The following is a 22,322-nucleotide window of genomic DNA, read 5'->3' on the forward strand; positions in this document are numbered from 1 at the left end:
AAATTGTTTCAGTTGCGTGACAGTCTCTGCAAGGACTCGCAAGACGTAAAATTTTCTGACCAAACGATTCCCCTGCAGTTGCCTTCTTGCTGTTGTTTCGAACTGTTGGAAAAACCTTTTCTGGATTGGATTGCTTGAGAACTTGATCAGCTTGATTTGGCTGTGGTAATTGAATGGCTTGTGGTAAGAGCTGGCCCTTGTAGAACAAAATATCAGCAGGGCAACTGCTACTATTTTGATTAACAGTGGTTATGTTGTGGGTTACATGATGACCAAATTCAAACTCTGTTTCTTTTTTGGCTGAGGGGATATTGCTATGTGCCTGAACCACAGAAACGTCCTGAATACACACCAGACCTGCAAAGGAGAGTGAATCACCTGATACGGAATCTCTGCGATGAATCGGAGACTTTTTATTCGTCATGCTGCTTGATATGGTTTTTCAATTAATGAAAAATTATGTTACAAGACTCTGGTCTTATATACACATTGGCCTGCTCTGGATATAGTACATTTTTTGTTCTTTCCTAGATGTTTCTATATATCATCATAGATATTAGTATTCAGTTTAATAGACTTCTTGACTATAAAAACTGAAAATTAATCCATCATTGATAACCAACATTGAAACTGACTTCAAATTTTGGAAATTTTTTAGTTGTAAGTTTGTTGATGGTCACTTTCTCAGTTGAAACATTGTGATGTGTCAATGTGGAATTATGCGGTGGTGGATATTACAAAGTAAAACTAACAAATGGGAATGATTGGACATTCGTTGCGTAGCCTTTGGTTTTGTATTTTGTGATAACTTTGAGGTCATTTGTTTGGCCGTCCTTGAAGGAACTAAAATAACTGACGAAACACTGAAAATGTAGGATACTTATGTTTTACCCCCAAAAGAAAAACTTGTGTTCCTCTCTTCCATTCTATTCTATATATACGTCAATGTTTTATTGAACATATAGTTTAAGATATGGAGTAATTAATTTAATTTTTGTATGATACTTATGGGAGCGAAATAAACATATCCGAATCATACCATTGACACTGCTAGTTGCTAGCATTAATTTTGAACTTGTTAATTGTCGTGTTCTGTGTTGAATTTGTAGCATGTTTGAAGCTCTAATGACATCTTAAACTGCTTCAAAATATGGCTAATTTAATAGATAGATTGAAAGATAGAGAATGTATTAATCTGTGTTTTAAGTCTAATGTTCCCTCACTGCTAAGATGTTCTAAAAAGCCTATGACTATTCAAAGCTTAAGCAGCGAGTCATCTCCGTAATTAAATTCAATAAACTGAGTTTTAATTAATGACTAATCATCATGAGTTAGTTACTTGATTTTTATGATATACTATTATGGTATATGTGTGAATTCACCCGAGATGAGTCCATTTGGACTTGATCCTTTCCTGCATTATGTGTTGGGCTTCTGGGCCAACATATATTCGGAGTCCGGGCTTTCTTTGTTAGGAAAATTGGACAAAATATTGATTCAATTATTTTTTTTTATTCAAAATAACTCAATCATCATTAATTACGTAAAATAGCCATTCCGACACTTTTCAATTTCAAGTGCCATGCTTTTTCGCTACTGGTTTGTCGTCTTCTTCTTCTTTATTTCTTTGTTGCTTTCCTTCTTCCTTACTTCCTCTTCCGTTTTATTCTTTTTCTTCCATGTTTAAAGCTTCTTCAATTTAAAAATTGATAGCGCCGTAAATATAAATGATTTTCAGTGAATAATATATCAAAAGCTTGAAATATTGCATAGGAGCTCATTTGTAACTGTTTAAAGAGAATTTAAATTGATTGAAATTAAAAAAATTAATCTACAAATATATACTTAATATATCAAAAGCTTGAAATATTGCATAGGAGCTCATTTGTAACTGTTTAAAGAGAATTTAAATTGATTGAAATTAAAAAAATTAATCTACAAATATATACTACTTAAAAATTATCCCAAAATTAATTTCTCTTATCCATCAAACCAAACTATAAGAATAGGATAGGACCGGTACATAATTTAAAAATCAGACACTTGGGATAGCAACCCAACACCTACCTATCATTCTTGGTCCCACATTTTTGGTTTAGTCTTCATCCTTATCCATTTTTTCTTCCTACGTTACGGTCAAACAACTCTAAATTATATAATGGATTGATTTGTTTTGAAATTAATTTTGATGTTATATTTTATTCTTCAGTAACATTTATTATAATAATAAATTCTTGGTAAACTTATTTCTTTATAACAATAAAATAATACTCAAAGTTAGTATAATAAAAATCTGTAAGAAATATATTATATATAAAAATAAAATTTTAATAATTATTATTGTCAATATCATATGTATAATATATTTTAAGTACAAATATTTAAAAGAAAAAGATAACAGTACTACTTCCTCATCTAATGTATTCCATTTTTTATATGAATTTAAAGATTAATATTTATTTTTAAAAAAGAATATTAAAAACTACTACATAAAATACTGTGAATTGTTCGAGATAACTTGAACAATAATTTCATTCTTTTTTCTGGAGTTTTTTTTTTAAAAAAATCTAGCTAAAGTCTAGCCGTCTTGGTGCTGCTTTAGCAATTAGCATCAATCATTATTAATTCAAAGGGGGTAATGGGTAATTTCCTTTTTAAAGTAACAAATGATGGCGTTGGTGTGTTAATGGCGGGGCCTCACCCTATAGGGAATGGGAATTAAAAATGCTCCATCAAAACTTATGGTAATCCTTGTTTTTCACCCATTCCTTTTTTACACTCATGCATTCATTTATACGTACAAATGAACAACATCTAACATACTGTATTTCTATTTTCTACGGGTGGTGGAGTCCATATATAGAACTTACCTTTATCTTACAGACCAAAAATTCCTTGTGTGTTTGTCATTTGATATCCAAAAATCACCTTTAAGTTCAACCCCAGCTTGCTTTCTATGAATATTTCCCTTCCCTAACATGAATTTGTATATACGTGTGTGTATATATATATAGTTAATAGAGAAACGAATTAGAAACTCATTAAAATAGCAGTGATCAAAAGACTGTTGGACTTTCTATCTTGTAACACTGTCAGCTGTCTCCTTGTGTAAAATATTTTGTTGCCCACAGAAATAGAATGGAAATACGGCACTTCCCCAAAAAAAACAAAGATACTGTGGGCACTTTCCTTGAATAGATTAGTCGGACACACAAAATTTGCTACGGGCAGAAACAGTATCCATTTTGATATATATCTTCCCATTTCCTTTATGGTCTAAAAAAATATCTTTTTTTATAATTAAAAATACTTTAATTTTATGTCTAATAAAATAATTTATAGCCACACAAATAATTAAAAAATATTTTAGATCATAAATTACAGTAATTTTATTTTCTTTCTTAAAATTTTAATTAAAATTAAACAATGTCGTATAAATTAAAATAAAAAAATATTATTCAGTAATACACCTCCGAAAATATCCGAATTCAAGGAATTGAGTTTTAATCTGAATTATGAATTTTAATATAAAATTATTAAATTCTGTCGAATGTAAATTTAACAGCGTGACAAAGTGATCCACTTATTAGTAATTTCTTGTTATCCATAAAAACAAAAAAAATGGATTGACTATTATAAAAAAGTATAGAAAATTAAAAATTGTACTAATTCCTAGAGATTTGAGCAGAGAAGATATTTTGGAGTGCCAAAAAAAATCTCTCTCTATATATAGTACCAAGCTGCCACCAAACATTCACACACTACAGAGAGTAGCAGTAAAGCTAAGAGAGAATATGGTGTTGATTGATAAACTTTGGGATGATGTTATGGCTGGTCCCAGCCCAGATAAAGGACTCGGCAAACTCCGAAAGACCCTTACTGTGCAAACTGGTACACTTAATTCATCCATTTATGTTGTAAACTTAAAGCTCGTATATGTATATATGGAAAGACAGATATTGATGAAGATCCAGTACTAACTAAGTTAAATTTCTGAAATTGATCTCCTATTTATTTATGTTTGATTTATAGGTGGGGAATCAGGAGGAGAAGGATCTAGCAAATACCAGAAGTCTCTGTCGATGCCGGCAGGTACGCCGGTGACGCCAGGTACGCCGGTGACGCCAACAAATACGTCGCCGACGATAAGGAAAGAGAATGTATGGAGGAGCGTTTTTCATCCAGGAAGCAATCTAGCAACCAAGAGAATTGGGGCTGAAGTCTTTGATAAGCCTTCTCACCCTAACTCTCCTACTGTTTATGACTGGTACGTTACCCCATACACCATACAGATCATTATCCCATAAATTAACTTTAAATTTGTTTAATTTAATTACTGGGTTTTGATAGATCGGTACTCTACCTACTGAGTTATTAAAATTTTCAATCATTTCTTTTGGAAACTACTTATTTCAGAGTATTTATAATCTTCAATTTTTAATTGCAGGCTCTACAGTGGGAACACCAGATCTAAGCATCACGAGAAGTGCTGAAAGTTTTTGGTTTGCAAAAGCAGTTGAAACCTTTGTGTAAATAGCGTTTTTTTCTCTGCGAGTTGCTTCGCCTATGGATTAGTATTATATGTGTTTTTTCTGTTGGGTATTTAAGTTATTAAGTAGTATACTGCTCTTGTAAATTAGGTTTTCCAAGCTAACTTAGTAGCTTTAATGGCCATCACTGGCTTTCTATTACTCTACTGTTGGTGGTAGACCAGTTGTTCGATGTTTGTTTGCTTATTAAATATCTGAAATAAATATTACTATATTTGTGATGTTATTGTTTGTTAGTGTGGTCAAGTGTGATTCGTTTTGCAAGTTCATGTTTATCTAGTTTCAATTAAAAATTGTAATTAAATGAAACTTGGCAGTGTCTCATTATCAGCTCTAGGTACTGATAAGATATGTGGGCCCTTGAATGTCACTGATATGACGTGTTGACATAAGATCGAATATATATACTTCTACCTTTTCATGATGGAAAATAATTTAATTTTAAAATTATTACTGAAGTGATTTATACTCCTAGCTATCAGTTAATGCAGATGGTGAATATGAGTATTTTAGATCACAATTTTTTTAATTTTCTCTCTGAGTCTAATAATAAATATTATGTAAATTAAGACAGTAGGACTAATGTTTAGATTGTTAGGTAAATGGTTAAAGTTGTGCAGATATAACTAATATATAGCAAATTTATATATTATTTTATATAAAAATTAATTATTTATGTATTACTTATTTCACTTCATATTATGTATAAAATTATAATTTATACATGTATTTATTAGTTATTTCTATTTTATATTAGATAGATATTTTTTATTTTATATGATAATTAAAAAAATATTAATAAATAAATTGAACAATTTTACTATTTTGCTTTTTATTTATATCAATGAACATAAAAATAGTAGCTTTAAAAAGATATACATAAAGTACAGTACTAATAGGCTAATAACTATTATTAGAAATTATTTACATTCAAAGGTTATATTAATTATAAAGATAAAATAAATTTTTTTTAATTAATATTATCATGATTTAGTAAGTAATCAAGAAATATAAAATTATTAATTTAAATAAAATATTTATTTAATATAAAACAAAAATAAATAAATAAATTTTTAAATCATAAATTAAATATCATATTAATTTTATATATAAATAATCTGTCTCTTAGTAATTCATTTTCAAATTAGCTAGCTACTACCGAAAGGATTCCATAATCAAAAAATAAATTATCAATCAATTGAAGGTCGAGATATTTTCTTCACGCAACCCCGGAAAAGGATAAGATAAATTTTATTAAAATCCACTATTCCATCAAAAAGCATACTCTCTCAATCTCTTGTACCTTCCTCTTAAAACTATTCATGAAGGAAAAGAAATCTGAAATGGAAAGGAAATCTATTCCCTTCTCAAAGGTTAAAAAAGGAAGACTCGCTGATCTACATGGACATTAATTCATCATCTCCTACGTACACGGAGATGGGATGTTATATGCCCCAAGATTATCTTAAGATGAGAAGCCAATCTTTTGAGTAAAACACAAATCCATTTACGAAAGGTACGATACTCTACAACAGTTCCAAGAAGCCTATGAATAATCTTGTAGAAATAAATAGGCAGATGTTTTTGGATTGTAATGCCTTTAAGCGAGAAGCAGACGGTTAATTACAATCTAGTTTAATAAGTCCACAACCAAGAAAAGTCGCGACTAGTCAAATGTGACAGAAGCAGCACCATTCTTCTCTTAAAAGTTGATGCATCAAGCAAACATGTTGGCTAGTTAACACGCTTATATTAATCGCTTGGATCAAACAACATGAAACCACTCCACAAAGAGGTAAATAAATCATTACACTAATGTGTTCGTAACCACTTCAAGGTGTAAATAAATCCATTACACTAATGTGTTCCTAACCACACCCAGGAATGAATAAACACCGAGTCATCGTAGCTGGGTGGGTTGCCTTTCCTGAATAATGAACTACAATGGGTATGATACAACTTACTGAGCTACTTACTTTCTATATGGATTTACAGAGAACTCCACACCCCAGTTGAAATTACACTTCTTATCGAGTATTATATTCTGTGTATAGCCAAAATTACATGGTCACCTTCCCTTCATCATGGTCTGTCCCAGTCTTTGCTTTTCGTCGGTATGCCAAGATCTGAAAGACAAAGCTAGTTAGATACGATCAAGACAAATCCAAGGAAAGATGAGAATTAATGCAAGAATATGGATTCAGGACCAGAGTGTGTTGTTTAAAGGAGAGTTCAATATAATGCATCAGTTAAGACTATCAAAGATAGGATTGTCGACATGTTTCTGGAATAGTGCATGTTGTCTTAAAGGGAGCTCACCAGATTACGCTGGTTCAAACCAAATGTTTCTTGGATTTCCCCCAATGTCTGATGCTCTTCCACCGTATGGATTTCAGCTTTAGAAGGATCTCCAACAATGGGTTTGGAAATAGCCATGATATCAGAATTTGAAGGGTTGTCAGTGGGGTTCATCTCTTTTATCAGAACTATGTCAATTTCGCCAACTTCTATGGAAGCCTGCTGAGCTACATACTGCATATAGAGTATACATTCAAATGAAGCATGCAGATATAAATTTGTCTATCTGCAATTAGGTTTATAAAAGTATGAAAAAGGTTTATGCCGGTAGACTTACCTGTCTTAAATGTTTAACTTCCATAGTTGGCTGGCAGCTAAGGTAAGGTCGTTGCAAACTTGGTATATCCTCTTCGGACAAGGAAACAAGCATAAGTCTGGCATCCAACTGAAAGGGGAAAAAATCCATTTAGAACATTGCAAACCAAACATAATCCATCTACTTGATACCTCAATCATAGAAAGCAACAATCAATTAGCTATAGTGAAATATTGGGTCATCACAAATATACAGACAGAGAGTTAAAGGGAAACAACCAATCAGTACTAGTATTGATTTGCTGTACCTTCCCTTCATTTTCATCTGAACGAGATAGAGAAGCAATTAGCTTTGCGACTCGGCTGTTCCTGGAGACCTTGCCAATGCCCCCACCAAGACCCCCATGCCTGGTGTTACTTCGCATGCCACCTTTTCCCCAGGCAAGAATCTCTGAACAGCGAATAAGTCCACTACATGCACCAAATGATGCTTGGTTTGTTTCTGCATCATTTTCGTCACTGGCTGCTGAGGTCTGAGAAGGCCGTCCAGCCCTCTTTTTGTGCCGCTTTGGTTTGACTTCTATCGAGCGCTCATCAGCAGAGGAAGAATCCTTGCCAACATCATGATTACCATCTTCTTCCTCATCAGATAAATGGTGTTCAGCACCCTGAAAATTTCTTCTTCCCCTTAAATTCCGATAGTTTCCCTGAGATCTCCTCGCAAAAGCTGTTGCTGTTGCTCTTGCAGTCCGTTTCCTTCCCAGTGCTTCGGATTGTCGCTGTGATGTCTGTGCAATTGAAGCTTGTATCTGTTCAAAGAGTAAGCAAAATATGAAATGGTGAAAAGGAAAATGAAACTTGAGTAGGCATGTGAGTTGGTTGCATGAAGGCATTCAGAAGGTTATTGGGGCTCCGATCAATGCGTTCTAAAAGATGCAAAATACCTAATGACCCATATCTTCCCTTTGCTATATATATAACATCACTAATATATATTAAGAGAAGAGTGTCATATATTTCCACACTTCTCTTTGACATTGCACTTGGAATCAGCCGCACATACATTTACTAGGATGAACTGATAATTTTACAGGAAAGAAAAATATTTGCTATTGAAGTCAATAATTTGTATGGAATACATCATTGGCACTGAACTTGGATTTGCTTACCTGCTTATTTCGAGCTTTCTCCTCTTCTTGAAAAGCCAATTCCTGAGTGATACGCAAAAGGGTAAGTCCATTTGTATGAAACAGGTCAATGGTAGACCTTTGCAATGAGACATTCAAGAGTGAAGCATTATAGTACCTCCTCTTCGTATTTATCAATATCTGGATATAGAAATGCAATTAGAGCATCATAGTTCGGATCATCTCTCAGAGAACGGCGACTAGCACAGTGGGTACGACAAGCAGGACACTCATTGTTCCTAAAATATAGTTGACATACTTAACTGGATAAGCAAACACTTGTTACTTCTCAAGTCTCAACTAATGAAAGATAGTTTAGCAGGTACCCCATTCGCATAGACTTGTCAATGCATTCTCTGCAAAAGCGATGCAAGCATTCCATAACTGTTCTGGTCTTTCGAATAATGCCTGCCCGTTTCACAGTGGCAAACTGGTAAGCAACAATTGACGTACATTACAAAAACAGAGCTTTATCACTATGCTCTAGAGGAGATCCCCATATATAGCATCAATCATAGTCAAATATAGCTCCTCAAACAGTTCATAAAGAATTAATGTAGCTCTCCTTTTCTTAGTGAATATGTGTCGATAACAATTATGTTTTCTCACATAAGTAATATCTTTTCCCTGATGGCTCCGAGATTGAAACTATGTGTTCCTTAATCAACAGGAAAGAAATCCACATAGGAAATCTCAGTGTTAGGGGGAAAAAAAAGAAGAAAAAAACATCAATCATAATTTGAAGTTTGAACAATAGAAAATGTAGGCAACTAGACAATAATTCACATATATCAGTTAGTGACAAGAAAGAGAAGTCCCAATTAGCACAATTTCAAGCAGAGATCACAAAAATGAGGTAGAGCTACTGAAAATTGGGGTTACTAGAAGAGAACCATTTACTAGATAAATACAGAGCTGGAAATGCTGTTTCATTAGATAAATAGGAGGTAGCAAGGATAAAGCCTTGCTTCCCACCAAAATCTCCATTTTATTCACCATTATGTTGCTCGGACTCTCCAAATATGTTGCTGTAACCCTTCGGATCTTCCAAAAATTCACTACTTTTGGAGGATTCGACATGCAACTGTCAGCACTTTGGAAGAATCTGAGCAACATAGATTCACTATACCTATCAAAATCAGATAGGGAACAAGGATTTTTTAACATAGACGACCTCAGAGTCGCAGTCTCAATGAGCCATGTTTCTCATTTCACCAAATAACAAATATAGAAATTAACATGAAAAAAACAATTACAACAGTTGAACATGATATTTTCTTAGAATCTCAAATTGGGCTTGGGCTCGGGCTCGGGCTTTCATTAGTAATCCTGGTACATACTGTCATAACAATTGACACATAACTCTAGCTAAGAGGAGGCTTCACCTTCTCTCACTCCCAACCTCTAACATGCACACAGGACAATAAAGGCAGCATAATCATGTACATCATGACTTCCCAAAACCACATAAAGCCGACATGCATTTTTGTGGTTTTTTGAAATGCAGTATCTAATAAGGTGGTGTGACATTAAACATATCTTGCTATGACATATTCTCTTCACGCATATTCAATTCTAATAAAATAAAATACAAAAAACAGTGAAGAAAGAGCAGAGACCCATACCTAAACATATAGGACACTGTACTTCTTTGCGAATTTCTGAAAGTCTCACAGTGATAAATCTGCGATGAAGCAAATGTTAACACAATAGCCAAAATCCAGGATACCCCATATTCAAAATAATTCTGTTCATTTGGCACAGAAGTGGAGGTTCAACAGTTCAGAAAAAACGATTGAGCATTGTCCCAGCCTCCATATGGGTGGATTATATGGAGGGAGAGAAATTTAAGACGCTTTGAAGAGAAGAGCAACTCAATCCAGAAGATAAAACTAAGTTGTATTTTACTGTTCTATTTTGGGTGTAAACAGGAACGCATAGAAGATACTGAGTCTCTTTTAGAAGTTTTGGGATCTTTACAAGGCAGTGGATACTGTAGTGGTTTATATCTTTTTGCTTCATACACTCTATAAATATGTCCTGCAGTGTTTTGAGTTTTCACTATAAAGCTTGTCACAATCTCAAAAACAAAATCCGCAATATAATAGTTCTCAATAAGATAAAATAAAACTATTAGCGATAAAACTATTCCTTGGAGAGATGGTATAAAATGAAGATAGTAGAAAAGAAGGAAAGGTCAGGTGCAGGTGCCAAAGACAATTTTAGTGTTAGCATTAATTACTTAGATGTTAGGCAAACTATCATAAACTTATAATACAGCTGAGTGCCAAGCAATATGCTACCAAATAGGAGAAAAGAAAACCACAGTTTATATTGAATTTGAATATCACCATCTTGTCTTTTCAACAACTTGTTGCTCATGTGGACTTCAACTTATATCGATGCACAACCAAACTCAAGTTACATAGTAAATCAACAATATAAGAGAATCTTCTACCGTCAAAATCCTTGGCAAACTCAATAAATCTTGTAGAATCAGCTTCAAAAGAACTCTTCTCGAAAAAAAGAAGGAATTTTACATATCAAAAAAATCCCCGAGATGAAAGGGAGGGCCTAACTCTAGCTACTATATATCCTGATATATACCGTTTAAAAGACAATGATGTCATGAAATTAGGAGCAAATAGCATCATATATATATACTAAATAGTAAATCATAATCAGAAACAAACACTGTTTTGATAGGTAAGACGAATAAAACATGATTAGGACTAGGTTTACCCTGGATGTCTGTATGCATATGTAATTATTGTCAATTGAACGAAAACCCAGACTAATGTGTTACCTCTTCCAACTAGTTTAGGCACACAGATTACCGATCTAGCAAAGTGTTTCTACATTCATCACTATATGGATGATGTATCTTTTAATCCTAGATTCTAAATGCATAACAGTCGACTTTTGGTATGGATCTACTGGAACAATATCTACTATTTTAACATTAACCATAGTGTAAAAATGGAAACAATTATCTGGACATATTTAAAGCTTAATTCCTTTCCTAGCGTAACAAGAAAGCACTTGAATTCCCTTGTAATCAAACCTTTATATCTTTCTCAGAGCATTTAATTTTTCCCCCACTGTTTTTTGAAAATATAGTTATATACTTCTAGAACTTCTTTACCTTGAATGGAACATCTAATGTCTCCACTAAAAGACTCAAATCTAGCCTCGCCTTTCTTTTATTGATTTGAAGGCATGTTACGGCAATAAACATAGAGCAAGACCATAACAGAATGACCTTTCCTGTTTCTAGTAGAATGTATTGCCCACACCATTTTGATGTTTCTATTACCATCTCTTCTAGTATCTTAGATTGTTATTTACTAGTAAGAGAAACTTAATTACTCGCACTTATTCAAGTCTAATGACAGTGATGGTATGGAGCATAAAAAATATTACGCACACTTCCTTTAAAAGAAAAAACTGCAACATTTTTCTTCATTTGCTCTCCAAAAGCATGTATAACAAGTTAAATAGACACCACTTAGACACTTACTGATGTATAAAAAGAACTCAAAGAAAAGGTCAAAATTAAGATTATCTCTCCAGGATTCCCCTATTTTATATGAAATAATGCACCTTCAACTCTTAGCCGGTGTTAAGGAGAGCTCTTTATTTAGTGATGTTTTCCTCTGGGAAAGTTTGTGACGTAATTGTCAGATCTGTTTTTCAAAAGGTATTATAGAAATTAAAAATAAATTTGAGGCACCTTTCTGAAGAGCCCTTTGGGACACAAGAAAACGTCTTAGACAACAATTATCAAAATAGTTTTTTTGCTTTACTCGGAAATTTTCCAACAAATGTCTCCAAAAACTCTCCAAAAGACATTCCCAAGAAGCTGTCCAAACAGGGCCTTAAGCTGTCCTAGGTCGATGACAATATTCTTAGAATGGATTGACTCCACAAAAGTTGTTAATCAATTTTGTTATGAGTATTTTCATGCCTATTGGTTTCGTCTTGCCTTTTCCTATCAAAAGTAAGGAACATGAATAGATTTTCTCTAGAAAAGCTAAAAATGTCCACGTAACATAATTGTTAAGCATGTGGCTTTAAAAGATCAGAGAAAAGAAACTTATCGGGAAAAAAACATGAGAAATTAAAACTAGATTTTCAGGGTTCATTATTAAGTAACTATGACGAGCTAGACACTCAATAATTTATCAAGGTTCAAGAACAAAAACAACTTGGTCAAATTGTAGAATAATTTACCACTGCCATAATCAGGTTTCTATTTTGGAGGAACAATTTTCATCTACGCTAAGCAATCCTAAACAGGGATGTGTAGAAGAAGGTTATGAACACTATGTCTATCGCTAAAGCTGAGCCCTTGGTTTTGCTCAAACCAATAGAGTCAATTCTAGTTCTATCATGAAATGGCTCCGATCCAATAGGGTGTTTAATATTTGGAAGTGCCTTTTATCAATTTAACCATGAGGTCCATGACAAAGATATTAATAGCTTGGGTCAAAAGAAATATGCCATTTCGGAATCCAGTAAATTATCTGTTCATGGAAGGAGTCTGTATATTCTGAGTTCATGTATGAGGAATCACAAAGTAAATTCTTTCAACAAATGAATAAATTCAGAAAGAGAGTAGATTAAAGATTCAAGAGACATGGAAGAGCATTTTGTAAAGGGAAGATTACAGATGGAACTAGGGCAAGCTGAGCAGACAGTTCTAGCTAATGGCAAATCAGATCTAAAAGTTGAGTTCGCGTCTTAGAAGAACTCGATGTATCAAGAAATACCGTTACCAAGTCAAGTAGGAAAAAAACAAGTACCGACAAGCACAAATTTTGCAATCTTGACTAATTCTTGAGCTCAACGATTTCGTCGAGGCTTGACACTCATGATCTTTGTTGATATGATGCAACAATAAAACTTAGAAGTTTCATCCACTCAGCCAAAACATTGTCAAAGTAAATACAAGAAACACAATCTAACTTCATACAAGTTCATGACTGAAACCTAAAGTATCTTCTAATAACTCAAGCAGTATGATTCCTCATAATCATATCCAATCAAAGTTGGCCTGCCCTAGCAAATTATAGATTCAGCCTGCATCTGGACATGCCACATGCAAATATAAACAACCAGATGCATCAAATAGAGATGATCAAAATTCAAATTCCCTGATTGTTCTTCTGTTATTTCATACAAATCTTACTAATTACTCCCAAAACTTGAAAAAGAAGAAGAAATCAAACCACTGAAAGACAAAGCCACAGAGCTCCTATAGCAATGTTCATAAGAAGCAAAATACAAACTCAATTACAAAACAAAGCTAGTGGATCTCAAGCTATACACCATTTCTAACAATCCACGCGGTCCAAATCACATCATTGACTTCAACACTACAGCAAAAATTGCTCATATACATATCGTGCGTATGTATATATAATGCATTATTCCATCTGAACATACATAAACCTATACAAATGGAAAAAGATAGAGAAAGAGCGCATTACTCATCTTTCTCCCCGGCGCTTGAACAAGTAGTGCCATCCGAATCTGAAAGTCAAACACAGAGCAGAAAATCACAAACATCATGTTATGTTGAGTGAAACTCGAGTCATCGCTGAAAATTGTGTGAATATACAAATAAAATGTAAGCATACAAATCTATACACATGTATATACAAGGATTCTCTATGTATACACGTACCGTCGCCGCCGCTGTCATCGGCTTCTTCGTCGTGATTTTGATTACCTTGTAACGAATCATCGTCTTTTTCGTCCGGTGGCGGCGGAGTAGGAGAAGCTTCGTACGGACGCTTCTGTGCAGGCATTGACTATTCAAAGCTGAGAAGTGAGCTCGCCAGCGACGGTGGTGGCGGTGGCGTTGGTGTATGGTGGTGGACTGGGAAGAGAGGTGAATAAGAAAATAGCTTTCTTCACGCTGCTTATGTAGTGTGTAATGAAAGAGAAAGGTACAAGTGTTAAGGCACGTGGTACAGGATTAATCATACGGTAATTTCACTGCAATTACGATTTATGAAAGGGAAAGGTACAAGAGTTGAAGCACAAGGTGCATGATTCTTTATTCCAATATTTTCTTTTTACTCTATTGTTCACACTGTAAAGCGGAGAAGACAAGAAATTAAACGTGGAAATCTGGATGTTTATGATTATTGATTAAAAGGCCCTGTTAGTCCTATTAGTACAAATTTGTTCTTTGGAATTTCGAAATTTACCTTAAAAGGTCTTATTGAGTCCTCCATAAATAACTTCACACTACTAAGTACTATGTTGGTAAAAACTTCAAGTTCCTTTAATAGTCCATCAAATTATGATAAAAATTGACGCATATACTATTTACGTCAAACTAAGTTCTTAATTATAATTAATGATTTAACAAATATTTATTAATTGAGGAAAACATAATTAATGTAGAATATTTCTTGAGCAACTTATTTTTTTAAATTTAACTAGACATTTCATTTTCCTCATTTTTAAATAACATTTATCAAATCTAAAAAAATTGAAAAAGATTTTTTTCTATATCAAACACACCCTATGTACAAACATATCTCACGCATTTATTAATATTGTGAAACATCGAGTGGTAATAAAAAAAAGTTACAAAGAAAATAATCAAAAGGGTCATATTTACCCCAATATTGTGAAAAAGAAATTCATAGTTATCCCCTATTATATTTTTTGGTCAAATTTACCTTTGACGTTCTACCTTGATCATATTTACCTCGTAGTTATATTTTGTCTAAATATGCCCTTTGTCCCAACAGAGATAAGGACAGAGACAAAGTATAAGATAAATTTGTCCATTTTCTTAAAGTAAAAGGGTAAATTTAATCTTTTCTTAACTAGAGTCTACATAAATAAATTTGCACTCTTAGCTAGCGTGTTTGAACATAAATTCTGGATCATATTTTTAAAAACTCATCACATAGTTATTCGCACAAATTATAAAAGTAAATTGCCTTAATATTAGAGTAATCAAACTCAATTATATTTTAAAAAAATCCAGATTAATATTTGCCTAATGTTATTGAAGTGTATATGAAGAATATATATATATTATAAGAGCACAACTTTTATTAAAATAGATTACTATTACTAGACGATATAATAAAATAAATAATAAAGAAGTAATTCGCGAGATCATGCACCTCTCTTTCCTACTTATAACGGAAAAGGGTACTAGTGGGATTGGCTCCGGGGGAAAGGGAATCACACTAGATCTTGGCAATGGCACTCCAACAAGCTCAGCAGGGAGAGAAGTTCTCCGTGTCGAGAGAGAAAATGAAGTACAAGAGGAAATCGGTCAATTCATCACTGATCCTAAGCTGCTCACATTTTCTTCTAAAAAATTTAAATATTTTAAGTTGTTAATTATTGTGATTTATAGTGTTTTTTACATAATTTTTCAATAATATATGTTACTACATAATTTCAAGAGTTAACCAAAATTTCAATACATTTTAAAATAGGGCCCAATATATATTACTCCATTTATCTTTATTTGTGTGGCACAAATAGAATTAGGAGAATAACCAAATTTTTATATGATTTTTAGATATTTTAAATTGTTAATTATTGTGATTTACAGTATTTTTAACGTTATTTTCAAATAATATATGTCACTCACTCTGTCCCAATTTATGTGACACATGTGAAACTTTGAGAGTCAACCAAATATATATATAAAACCTAAACAAGGTGATGTGACACCTCTCTATGACCTCCATTCATATTTATCTTTTTTTCTCCTTTTTGGTTTTTTTTTCTTTTTTAAATCAATTATTTTATTGTAAAAGTATATTACTTAATTTATTACAAATAAAATTTTTATTAATGGAGGAGCATTTACAACAAAGAGTATTCACATGCCAATTTATGTCATAATTAAAATTAAAATAAATTTCCTAATTATTATAACAATATAAATGTCCTAATTATTGTACTATAATTAAGAAGATTTAAAGGTGGTCTTTTTGCCTACCACGTAAGTAATTTTCTTGCCTATAATTAGTTACACAAACAATTTTTCTAGCTATGAAACGGGTGTAAGAATGTAATAAACTTCTTCTGTGACTAACCAAATTTCACCCCTTCTTTCGTAATTAATGGGAAGGACTAACTAAATCAGAATAAAAAAGGGTAAGAAAGCAATTACAACAAGCATATATCTTAGTTTTCTCACAATTTGTTTGTGTTGCTTTGAGAGTTCTAAACTTTTCAATTCTGATCAATTCTTCAAATGATTTGTTTGTGTTGCTTTGAGAGTTCTAAACTTCTCAATTCGGATCAATTCTTCAAATGATGCAGAATGTTCTACAAGTGATGGCGGTGTCTGTTGTTCCTCCTATATTAAGGTTAGTAAATCAGAAACTATAAAGATAAATAGTATTGAGTCCACAGAATTCACTGTGTGTCCTTAAGCAATTTAATCTCCTCACTACCCGAGGTTATGGATTATTTCCTCCCAAGATAAAACGGATGAACTATTAAAGAAGTAGCGGTATCTCAAACTTCAATAATTTCAGCAAACTCAAAAGCCAGCAACAAAATCACACAAAGACTCAACTTTGTTTGTAAGAAAATATATGCAGAAGAGGGAGAAATTCAATGTTTAAAAATGAGAGAAAAATCCTCTATTTATAGACAACAAAGGGTAGTGTGAACAAGTGCTTATTGTGGCTTATTGAAAAAGTCACAACCCTTCACAAAAGTCACAACCTTTCAGAAAAGTCGCAACTCTTTAAAAAAGTCACAACCTTTCGGAAAGTCACAACCTTTCGGAATGGTCACAATACTTTCAGAGGTCACAACCTTTCGAAAAGTCACAACCTTTTGGAACGGTCACAACCCTTTGAAAAAGACACAAACTTTCATTTCTCATTCACACCTTTAAAACCCAACAATCCCCCACATGAATGGGGAATGGCTATTGTTAAAACAGATGCATGAAAAACTGTGTGATTTGTAAGTAAGAATTAATTGCATCTGGATAAGTAAGTTTCCATTTGAACTTTCCGTAGTGAACATATATCGGATATACTCGGTCAATCGGTAGATTTGATATCTTTGAACCGTCGAGCTTTGGTGTATACCTAGACAACATAAGTCACACAATCAACCCTTTAACTGTTTTTGGTTCTCATTGTTTTGTTCGTTTCAGCCATGAACACTTCTTGGTTCATAAGTGCGTAGAGAACTGGCCTTACCAGATTCTCCTTGAAGCGGCTTACACTTCACACTTACATAGGTGATATCTAAATGTGTTATCCCGTAGAAACACCATTTGATATGCCCTGTATCAAACTTAGATATCATTAAAAGGTCCTACCTTATCCTTGTTACTGAACATTGTCGCATTATGAGAATGGATCATAAAAATTATTTTGACAATGTTGAACCGTCATCAATGACTTTGTTTGATCTCCTTGAACCTAGCTCTTGGGATCTCCAGTCTTCTAGGTAGAGTTATCTCCACGATGGTTTGTCCTCGGCCATAGTCCTATTCTCGTTGATGATCTCTTCAACTCCCTCTCTAGTTAGGCCTTTTGTATGTGGATCCGACACATTATCCTTCGACTTTACATAGTCAATTGTGATAATTCCACTAGAGAGTAGTTGTCTGACGGTATTGTGTCTTCGTCCTATATGATGAGACTTTTCGTTATATATCATGCTCTCTGCCCTACATATTACAATTTGACTATCACAGTGCATACTAGTGTCAAAGACTTGGGCCAAAAAAGAATATCTTTCAAGAAATTTCGGAGTCATTGAGATACTTCATCGGTCTTATTTAGAGTGATAAGCTCAGATTTTATTATAGAGCGAGCGATACATATCTGTTTGAAAGATTTCCAAGAGACTGCTCCTCCATCAAGAGTAAATACATATCCACTCGTGGATTTTAGTTTATTTGACTCGGTGATTCAATTTGCATCACTATATCCTTTTAGTACTACTAGATATTTGTTATAATGCAAAATATAGTTTTGAATATGTTTTAACTACACCAAAACTCGTTTCATTGCCATCTAATGATCTTGGTTGGGATTACTTATGTATCGACTCAATTTACTTATAGCATAAGCTATGTATGGTCGTGTATAGTTTATGAAGTACATCAAACTTTCTAATACTCTTGCATAATTCAATTGAGCCTGACTTTCACCTTTATTCTTAGCAAGATCAAGGTTCACATCAATTAGTGTTTTTGCACTTTTGAAGTTTAAGTACTTGTACTTTTTAAGTACCTTTTGGATATAATAAATTTGAGACAATTCTATACCTTGAGGAGTTTTGTGAATCTTAATTCCCAATATCAAATCGGCAACTCCTAGATCTTTCATATCAAACATACTAGAAAGAATACGCTTAATCGAATTTATGTTTGCAATGTTGTTACTCATTATTAGCATATCATCCACATATAAACAAACAATGACAACTTTGTTTTGAGTGTTTTTAATGTAAACACATTTATCACACTTATTAATCTTAAATCTATTTGTCAACATGGTTTGGTCAAACTTCGTGTGCTATTGTTTGGGTGCTTGTTTTAGTCCATAAAGTGACTTAACAAGTTTGCAAACTTTATTTTCTTTATCATGAACCACAAAGCCCCTGCGTTGTTCCATGTAAGTTTCTTCCTCCAATTCTCCATTTAAGAAAGCTATTTTTACATTCATTATACTGTAGCTAGTGCAATTAATATCCAAATGGATGTAATCCTAGTTATAGGTGAGTATGTATCAAAATAATCAAGGTCTTCTTTTTGTTTTAATCCTTTGACGACAAGTCTTGTCTTATATTTGTCAATAGTTTCATCAGCTTTCATTTTTTTTTTGAAAATCCATTTTGAACCCAAAGATTTTTTTTCTGATGGAAGATTAACCAATTTCCAAGTATGGTTGCTCAAGACAGAATTAATTCCACTATTGACAGCCTCTTTTTAAAGGATGAGTCTGCAGCGGACATAACCTTTTTGAATGTTTGAGGCTCATGTTCAAGAAGAAATGTTACAAAATCAAATCCAAATGAAGTAGATGTCCTTTGACGTTTACTACGCCTTGGAATCTCTTCACTAGGTACATACTCCTTTGGTTCTTCAATTTTCTTATTGTCTTGAATATCCGAATGTTCGGACTTATGTACCAAAAATATACATGCTTTACTGTTTGTAACATATCCAATGAAAACACGATCTACAGTCTTAAGTCCTATTGTGACCCTTTTATGTTTAAGAACTTAGACACCCCCATATTTTAAAATATTTCAAGTTGGACTTTCTTTCTTTTCATTTCTCATATGGAATAGACTGTGTTTTACTGTGAGGATGACTTTCCGATAAATTTTGTGGTAAAACCTGAACTTATCAGTAAGACATTCAACATATCCTTTAAAGTTCGATTTTTCTTTTCTGTAATTCTATTAGATTGAGGTGAGTAAGGGACAGTAGTTTGATGGATGATTTTATTTTTCAAACATATTTCTGCAAAATGAGATTAATACTCTCCACCTCTATCACTTCCTATATTTTTTATCTTTTTACTTAATTGATTTTCAACTTCAGTTTTTATATTGCCTAAATACTTTTATTGCTTCATCATTACCATTCAGCAAATAGACATAACAATAGTGCAACCGTCAATAAAAATTATGAAATATTTTTTTCCACCACGAGATGGTGTTAATTTCATATCACAAATGTCAATGTGAATCAACTTTAAGGGATCATTCCTTTCAATAGATTTATAAGGATGCTTAGCATACTTAATTCAATACAAACTTGATATTTTGATTTATTGCACTCAAAATTAGGTAAATCTTCTAAATTGATCAGTTCTCACAAGCTTTTGTAATTGACATATTCCAAACGTTCATGCCATAAACAATTTGACTCAAGAAAGTAAGAAGGACCAAAAATATTGAGTTTGAAAAGACCCTCCGTGAGGTTAATATTTTTCTACAAATATATTTTTCTTATTTATTACAACTTTGTCAGATACAAATATTATTTAAAGACAACACCTTGTTAGATGTCCTTTCCAAGAGGACCTTTCCATATTCTTCAATTTTGGTTGTTGAAAAATTACTCATGAACATAATCTCATCGGATCCAGTAAACGCATATGAACCAAATGCTTCTTTATAACACAAAATATGGCAGGTGATTTTTTTTATCAATATTCATGTCTATCCAAATAATTATATTTTAGTAGACATGTATTTTCATAAAAAATCACAACATTTTAAGTGATACTTTTTCATAAGAGAACACAACTCTTATGAATATATATATATATATATATATATAATTTGGTAGTTTCATACTAATCATATCATATCATATATTAGTAAAAGAGAAACTCAACGACCAAAATATACTCCAAAAATTTTGTGGGTCTAACATAATACAAGAATATCATTCAATTTCATATCTTGTGCTTCCACATTTAAATTAGACACCAAGGTTAATTTTATCTTTATCATAAGCAAAGAACCCCATATTTTAAATATGATCTCAAAAATATTTTTCAAGTATTTGAAAATAATTTTCCACATATTTGTTTTCTCATGCTTTCAAATGTATACTATCAAAATACATATTGACAGCATAAATTTCTTTTAAAGATAATATTCTACAAAAAAATTGTAGTATTTCCATTTTCTCTGACAATCTTTACATATTGTCAAAGTTTAATTCATAGAGGCATCCATTGCAGGCACAAAATCATTAATTTTATGTCACTAGTATGTTTTTTTTCCTTCTGTCACAATTAGATAGTCCACTTAGTATTGAAAATACTAACACTAAAGAGTGCATCTTTGTATGACTTGTTTTTACCTAACAATGAAGTTTTTATATTTTTCAAATCATCAACTGAATGAACTTTGAATGCTGATGAAGTTTTTATGACTTCAAATCAATTTCAAATTGAGATAGAGTAGAAACCAAGAGGTTTAATCTCCAAAAATAAAAATACAACACTGTTTCTAGTTAAGGATGAAGTTTTTATATTTTTCAAATCGTTTACCCTTTATATTCTTGATGAAGTTTTTATACTTTTCAAGTTAGAATATTCAATCAAACACAGTGTTTAATAAATTGATGAAGTTTTTATATTCTTCAAACCAAATGCATAGTCTGATTTATTCGATGAAGTTTTTATATTCTTCAAACCTAAGGAGTAGAAAATCAAAATATTTTAGTTTCAAATATCAGATACAATCGAATTTCACATGGAGTAGAAAACTATACAAGTTTTAGTCTCTACAACAGAATTAGAAAATCATAAGGATATGATTTTCTTTTCAAAAAACTTTCCTCGTTACCGAATTTGTTGGAGTGACTTTAAATCTATGAATGGTAAATTCTATAGAGCTTCCACGTACTCATACCAATAATATTTTCTTTTATGGAACAAATTCAATATTCGATGAAGTTTTTTATATTTTTCAAATCGATTATTAAACTTTTTCTTCTTCTTCTTTTCTGGAAAAAATATCTTGCCATCTACGTTCTTGGATTAAGATCCTTTAAAGATACATCCAATATTAGATGTAATACACACAAAAGTATTTATCTACCCAATTTTATCACAACAGATAATAAACCTTTAAAAATAGTTTGTGAAAATTATTAAGACAATAATTCATTATTTAATTTAATCATCTTTAATTTGACCAAGGTTATGGTAAGAAAAAAAATACTACTTTGTATTATCAAGTTTAAGATTCCTTCATAATGTACTTACTTAGGCAGAACAGAATCATATAAATATAATGGTAATGACTTCTAAGATCTGTCTTGCCCCAATCCAAGAATGTTAGATTCAAGAAAAAATATTAAATTTCTTAAGTTTGTTATTCATCTTGTATTAAGGTTAGTAAACCAGAAACTATAAAGATAAAAATAAAAAAAAATATCCGAGTCCACAGAACTCACTGCGTGTCCTTAAGAAATTTA

General features: G+C 32.4%; 2 protein-coding genes across 2 annotated transcripts; one reads left to right on the top strand and one right to left on the bottom strand.

Annotated features, from left to right (window-relative positions):
- The first annotated feature begins 3,691 nt into the window (after positions 1–3,691).
- On the top strand, positions 3,692–4,776 carry LOC129874272 (auxin-repressed 12.5 kDa protein-like). The gene is made up of 3 exons (XM_055949533.1): positions 3,692–3,891; positions 4,033–4,267; positions 4,448–4,776. Exons 1-3 carry the CDS (start codon positions 3,795–3,797, stop codon positions 4,491–4,493), a joined length of 378 nt encoding a protein of 125 aa, XP_055805508.1. The 5' UTR covers positions 3,692–3,794; the 3' UTR covers positions 4,494–4,776.
- Positions 4,777–6,340: 1,564 nt separating this feature from the next.
- Positions 6,341–14,344, bottom strand: LOC129874275 (putative E3 ubiquitin-protein ligase RING1a). Its single transcript, XM_055949534.1, has 10 exons — positions 14,040–14,344; positions 13,843–13,885; positions 9,976–10,034; positions 8,677–8,758; positions 8,469–8,589; positions 8,333–8,374; positions 7,472–7,972; positions 7,186–7,293; positions 6,870–7,082; positions 6,341–6,676 (listed from the first exon to the last, which is right to left on the bottom strand). Exons 1-10 carry the CDS (start codon positions 14,161–14,163, stop codon positions 6,611–6,613), a joined length of 1,359 nt encoding a protein of 452 aa, XP_055805509.1. The 5' UTR covers positions 14,164–14,344; the 3' UTR covers positions 6,341–6,610.
- Positions 14,345–22,322: the final 7,978 nt, after the last annotated feature.

The sequence above is a fragment of the Solanum dulcamara genome, chromosome 11, assembly GCF_947179165.1.
Source record: "Solanum dulcamara chromosome 11, daSolDulc1.2, whole genome shotgun sequence".
Classification (NCBI taxonomy): Eukaryota; Viridiplantae; Streptophyta; class Magnoliopsida; order Solanales; family Solanaceae; genus Solanum; species Solanum dulcamara.